The sequence below is a fragment of the Hypomesus nipponensis genome, chromosome 12 (genome assembly GCF_054491055.1).
Source record: "Hypomesus nipponensis isolate SF chromosome 12, ASM5449105v1, whole genome shotgun sequence".
Taxonomy (NCBI): Eukaryota; Metazoa; Chordata; class Actinopteri; order Osmeriformes; family Osmeridae; genus Hypomesus; species Hypomesus nipponensis.
This window is the reverse complement of record NC_140372.1, coordinates 12,363,401-12,370,374: the sequence shown is the minus strand read 5'-3', so window position 1 is coordinate 12,370,374 and position 6,974 is coordinate 12,363,401. Positions and strand designations below refer to the sequence as shown.

General features: G+C 42.8%; 1 protein-coding gene across 1 annotated transcript in view; it reads left to right on the top strand.

The window, feature by feature from the left end:
- The first annotated feature begins 554 nt into the window (after positions 1 to 554).
- The window catches only part of tmtops2a (teleost multiple tissue opsin 2a), a 16,927-nt gene continuing 10,507 nt past the window's right edge, over positions 555 to 6,974 (top strand). The window contains exon 1 of the mRNA XM_084667824.1: positions 555 to 1,648. Coding sequence (XP_084523950.1) covers positions 1,279 to 1,648 — 370 coding nt within the window. The 5' untranslated portion in view covers positions 555 to 1,278. The remainder of the gene's footprint in view (positions 1,649 to 6,974) is intronic.

The window sequence follows — 6,974 nt, the reverse complement described above, 5'->3', positions numbered from 1 at the left end:
GTTGTCGATGTCATAATTAACTAGGTGCTTGTTCATTTATGTGAATTAAGTTATATCTTGATACTCAACTCGAGCTGTTTATCCACACAGCTATTTTCTAGGGTGGTATGTTGCCGTAGGCTATTGATCATCATTTCCCAAAACGTATCTGTGCTACTAGACATATCTTTCATTGATGACCACCATGTGTGAACTTTCTCACGTCTCTTCTTGTTCCCAAGCATACTTTGACCTGCCAGTTAAATATAATTTTTAAATGCAGTCAGATACTTCATGGGTTCTTCCATAAACTCAGTAAAATTGTTTTTCAACTACCTGATTACTCATCGTTCTCGTTTGACCACGAGTTACCAAATGTACTACAGGCTATTGCTACTTAAGTACACTAACAATTGTTAGTGTGATACATTTCAGATATTGCACGCTTGTCACGCAATGGATGACTAATGTTATCTCACAATGAGGCTAGTTCTTTTTCTTTAGGCTGACAAGTAATATTGCGTCATCTCCTTACGCCTCAGTCGCCCTCCAGGTTGATAAACGCACCCCAATGGTGCCACTAAAGGATGGTGAGCCAAGGACGCGCGTAAAGTCAAGGCATTTCGAGGACTATGCATGGAGCTGCAAGAAGGCTTCTTCATATGGATTATTCTCAACTATGATATTATTACGAAAGCTTTCGGAATTACTAATACAAAAACGGCAGAAGTATATTTTTACTAACAAACTGTTGTTACATTTTACGCACGTTTTGTTCTTTCTTCGCTAACCTATTGCTGACTTGTAATGTAATTGTGAATGTATTTGTTTTATAAAGATCATATTATCTTTAAGTGGAGATATATATTTACGAATAGTTGTTTTACTATAGGCTATTAACAAACCAATATTAAACTCAAGCGCTTTGCATGAGGTTAAGTCTGAGGAGGTTAGAAACTAATTGTCTTTTTGTTGTTGCTGTAACTGCAAATACAGAACCTTGTCAGTTGCTTAACATATGTCCGTGAAAAGGTTGCTTCTGTATCAGAGGACACCCACCAACAAAGATATAGCGGATTTTTGTTTTGCAACTATTGATTCCGAGCTTCAGTGCGATTCAGTGTCTTCATGTAAAGGCAAGGAAGCGTCCGACAAAAAGACTGAATCAAACGTATTTCATCCCACTGCTTTACGCGCCGCATTTTTGAAGATGAAAGACGAGGCTTTGCCCAATATAGATGTATTTATCGGACTATGTGCTGGACAAAAGCCTCAATGAGCTCATGACCACTGCATACGATGTTTTCCGAGGTGGCTAATATAAACTTTAGTTCAAACTCAAGCAGCGAGGAACCGCTGTCGTTTCTGGACCAAGAATGGAATGACACCCCAGCAGAGAGACTGTCTCGAACAGGGCACACCGTGGTCTCAGTGTTTCTAGGATCTATAATGATATTTGGTTTCCTTAATAACCTGATAGTATTGATTCTGTTTTGCAAGTTCAAAACTTTGCGGACCCCTGTTAACATGCTACTTCTTAATATTAGCGTGAGTGACATGCTCGTGTGCGTCTGCGGCACCACTCTCAGCTTTGCATCCAGTATTCGGGCACGCTGGTTGTACGGGAGGCACGGCTGTATGTGGTACGGTTTCGTCAACTCTTGCTTCGGTAAGTTTATTTTAAATACAGTAGGGTACCATACCGTACATGTGGGTTTTCTCGACATTTTAACACGTCCAGAGCATGAAAATGGAACTTGTGAAATGAATGCCCCGCATACAGTAAACTGCATAATGAACTGAGGCCACTGTGTTTGTGCGTGTGTGTGCGCGCGCACGCGTGTGTGTGTGTGTGTGTGTTTGTGCTGGCATATCAGCATGGCATCTCTAGAATTTAGCAACTCCACCACTACATTGTTAGATTCCTTTATAAGCGAATGAGGGTTGTGGCAGGTGTTGATGCACCAATGTGAGGGGATTTTGTGAGGGGAAATTGGAAGCTTGGCTATGATCTGGTGAGGACTTTCCTGTTGAAAGTCAGACATGTATAACAGAGAAGACAAAAAAAGTATTTGAGGAAGTTCCTTCATATTGACACCAACAAACCAAATGAGCCTGCTGAAAAAAAATCCCAACTAACAGCACCATCAAGTAAAAAGGGTTTGGTCGAATTCCTCTGAATTCCTCCTCCTTTCTGTACCTAGACCCTATAGGTTTGTGTCAGTGACACCCAGGGGCATAGCCACGGGTAGGCCTGGGTAGGCACAGGCCTACTCAATTTGTTCTAAGGCCTACCACCCAAAAACAAAAATATCTCTGAAAAATTATGCACCGGGTGCACATCGCAAAGTAAATAAGAAAAGATAACTGAGAAGAAGCCTATCCATATAGGCTTACCCAAAATTATTATTCTGGCTACGCCCCTGGTGACATCATCCATGATGTCACATGGGTGTTTGTAATTGATAAGAACATGATGTCATTTTTGGGATAAGAGCACCGATATGGAGTATGGGTGATATGCTGTTAGCTGAAAAGGCACTCACATGACCGTTGCAAGAATTGCTTTATCACGTCATAACACAGAAAAAACATGTTTAGTTTGTTTGGCTCCAATTTGCCAGACTATATTGTGTCATCCCCTGTGAAAATTGATTTCATTCTCAACATCAAAGAAACAGAGCCCTGATTGTTGCTTTATTTGACACTCTTTAACAATATAAGTACTGTTCGCTATTGATTTACACTTGCACTGACCCAATTAACTGCCCCTTGGAGAACAATAAAAAAAATGTTTGAACATAAACAAAGAAGGAATTAAGCGCCATAACTAACTGGGATATGTTCACAGGCGTAGCTGTCAAAGTTATCAAAAGATCACAAAACATAATGGGAAAAGCAATTCTTACAACAAATCACATTATGATCCACACATGACAAACACATTTCATTTCCCTGGCTTCAGTACCACTGGGTTTCCAGCCCTGGTAAGAAAGCCCAATCTTTCCTTCAGTTCTAACAACTGGTCCATCAAGGTGACCATAATGGAGAATGCAAAGCATTATGTGAAGGGCATTGACTTCTCTCCCTCTACTCTACACACACCCCACAGAATGAACTCTTGCTTTCTCTGATCTGGGTTTAACCCATCGGTAGGTCAGCTGGACTTGGGGAGTTGGAAAACGTATTCACCCCCCCCCCCCCCCCCCTCCCCCAAAACACACACTATTCAATCCCCGGTATTAACGTTGGAGGACGTTGCCATGTATGAGCGTGATCAACAGTAAAGTGAACACACCTGGCGTAGTTGCAGATAGTGAATAATGTAGGCATTTTATTCCCCAGCTGTTGAATAATTAACCGGTGTCCCAGGCATCTGAAGCTGGCTCGAGAGGCAACTGGGATGCTGTGCAAAGTCATGGTGCCCTTGGCAGACCCAGCTGTAATGCTTTCCAACTGTTACGTGTGGGTGGTGTTCCTCCTCACCCACCCCATAGAGCCAAGGCCAGTGCCCAAACAGGTCTGAAAGGCAGACACTTGAACGGATGTCCTGTGTGGAAGAGGTTCCACCCGCACAAAGAACCGACCGGGGCTCTGTGTCTAAAATGGAGACTTTTCCCTAGTGCCCTCTGGAGCGTACGGCGAGGGTAAAATCTCTGCTTGTCTGAAGAATAATCTCAAGTGTGCCGATAAATATCATTAAACAGCTTTGAAGATTAGAACATGCTGTCCTGCTTGAGGGAGACCGGCTGGGGAGTAAGAACTCTGAGGGAAAGGGGTGGGCGATGAGATTAAATAACTGATGGAGAAGTAAAGCATTAATTAATATACTGCAACATGGGGCAACTGGTTCAGAATGAAACAAGCACAGTTTAGGTTGTACTATGAACGTTTCCATTATTTCCCCTTGGGGATCAATACATACAAACTACTACTACTATTCTAGCTAACTACTACTACTACTATTACTACTAAATGAATTGTACGTGTCGCTGATATGTGAATCCTTTCAGATCCATGTATGTCACCTCAAAGGTCAACAAATACAAAGTGGAATCCTGTGGGTTCTATAGTGCACTTTCCCCACATTACCACGGAAAATCACACAAGAGGATCTTATTAGTGTTGAACGTCTTTGTGTCTGTGTTTGTGGGCCTTTCACATGGTTCAGCTCGGCAAGGCTCACGTCCTTAGGGATGGGGAAGGTCCCTATCCTTCTGAAACACATTCCTCTGCAAATGATTATCACCTGTCAGATGTCTTCATTTAGGCCCCTGTGAAATCACATGACAAGAGCCTGTTTCCAGATCATCCGTTTGTAAATGTACCAGATAAATGTTACTGTACAAACAGGGTTCATCTCTCTCTCTCCCACTCTCTCCCCCCACCTCTTTCTCTAAGTCTCTCTCTCCAATTTGATGATAAGAGATAAATTGTAGAAGAAATACGATTCTTACATATGTAAACAAGCTATGTTTCATTCCACTTGTGCTCCATATGTTAGGGTAGTTAATATACGTTTATTGTTTCATATCATTCCACAGGAAACCAGCAGATCAGCATCATCCTCATGAATAAATGGAATTGGTGTACTGGTGAATCTGAATGTTTATTGATTTAAATGATAACGTTTTTGAATAACTCTCCAAGAAAAGCCCCAGGGGTTGATGAGCCACGAGTAAAACTGGGAAATTAAAGTAATATGGGATGTTATTTTGATTCCTCCCATAAACACAAATATTTCACATTGTACACGAGTGTCCTTCCCATTCGTTTAGGCTCTCTGAAGACAAGCAGGTGGACTGCAGAGGCCACTCTCTAGAGGGAGTAGCGCTTTAGTCCATCTCACAGTCAACATGATTAAATAGCTGGGGAGAATCTGCTCTGACAGGTCCCCCCCCCCAAGCATGTCCAGCCAGTCACTCCCACCCCCCCACCACCTGCTGTGGTCCCCTCAGCTTCCTCCAGCCCTCCATGGACAGTCTAATTGTGTTCTGGCCACTGATTGATTCAAGTAAATGTAACTGGGCATCGGCGTGGAGCAGATTCAATAAATCCCCTATCTCAGATGACAGGCTTGCATGCTCTCGCTGTGTTCCATGTCTGCTCAGAGCCAGTTCACTGGCAAATTCCCCCACTGCCTCTTTTCACTGGCAGTTTGGCTGATGGTGAAAGATTGCATTTACACCTAGATATTCTTTCTCCTGGGCAGGGTGCAAAGGGCCTCTGGCAAATCTGCTCGTGCCAACATTTTCTTTTTAAACTCATGTCAATCTCAAGCTACACCTGGAGGCTTTTCCCTGCTTCTCACCGCAGATAGAAATGTAGACTTAATGTCACACTGCATCTAAATGTTAATCGGGGGGGGAAATGTTTACAAAACTCATCAAACATCATTTACCGTGCATACTTGTTGTAGCAATATAGCAAAGATGTGTTCAACAGCATATACATTTTTTTGACTTTTCAATTACACATTTCCAGTGGCGTGTGCACAAGGACATTTTGTGTAGTAATATGAACGGGATTTAGTTTATGCAAATAAATCAACTCCCCAGAGAGTGAGAAAGTCCTCCTGGGGGGGGGTGGGGGGTGACTGGAGGGGGGCAGTCTTACCTGTCATTTGTCGTCTCACAAACCACAGGTAGTTCTTCTCTTGCTCTTAGAATAGTCTTTATTTGCATTCACACGCTGCGGGAACATCACCAGTCAAGACTCATCCAGTTCAGTGTGATTCGATTAATTGAGCCTCTATGACCTTTGGTCGTGTTGACAATATTAGATTACAGTCATGAAGGGTGGTAGCCTGGCTTCATCAGCAGACTCTGGTGAACACCGAAGGAGCGAGACGGGTCAGAGAGCAGTATATTTCTTGTCTTTGGAGTCTCCGGAGATGTGGATAACGAAATGGCAAGTCTGTGCTGCTCTTTACGTTAGTTATCTGATCTCTCTTCGCTATGATTTCCCAGTGGTTGGCTTAGTTACTGGGGTCTGGTGCTACATGCAAAAAAGGTATTTCTCCTGTCATATTCACAGCTATGTGAGAGCCAATTAACAGGTCCAGTCAAAATACTGGCTATCGCCCTTGATATTTTGCCTGGTGTGAATGGGAGTGAGGAACCTAAGGACTCCAGATTCCAGTTGTTCTTGATTTCTAAACACTCGGGAACGCTGGTGCCACGTACTGATGAGGAGATAACAATCTCAGTTATGCTCAACCCAACCCCTTACTCTAGCTGCACCACAAAGTGGATCGCTTAAGCTTGGCATTGGTTTCAATTCCAAAACGTCACATTTTCATGGGTTTCTAAGTACCCGAGTATTCCTACAGGAAATGGACGTTGTGACGTGAAGTACTCCTTGTCAGGAAACATATTGTTGTTAAGACCTTTTGGGGCACAGAAGCCACTCCTCTCTATTACATTGTCAGCATGTCAACCAGCCTGGTACAAGAGCACGGTTGAAATGTCGACGAGGAATACCCCCAGAAACATGCATGAGCCAGTGAGTCAGGAAAGCAATTTCATTTCAGACCCAGTTGATATGATTTATGGTTCATGTTAACACTTGTGGCACCTCATTTGCTCAACTATGACATTCACATATTTTTTTTATATAATGCTTTGAGAAATGTCAGTGAAGGAAAACGTTTGAATTGCCTGTTAATTAATTGATCCATATCTAATGAGAAGTCATCACAGAGGGCCATATGGCATGCAGTACCTTGTTGACTCAATGTGCATTCCTGATTTTACTGCAGGCATCATCCAGTCAGTACTCCATGCCCATCGCCCCCACACCCACACACTCATGCAAATGGAGACATGGAGGAAAACGGTGGATTCTTTAATAGCACTGTAAGTCTTGGAACTATCGCACAATTTTGATTGGGGCTTGCTCATTTATATGCGTCAGTACGAGATGTTACAGAGAATATCTTGAACATTTCGTTTGCGGAACACTACAAGCTCTCCAAGATTCGAACTGCGTTGAAC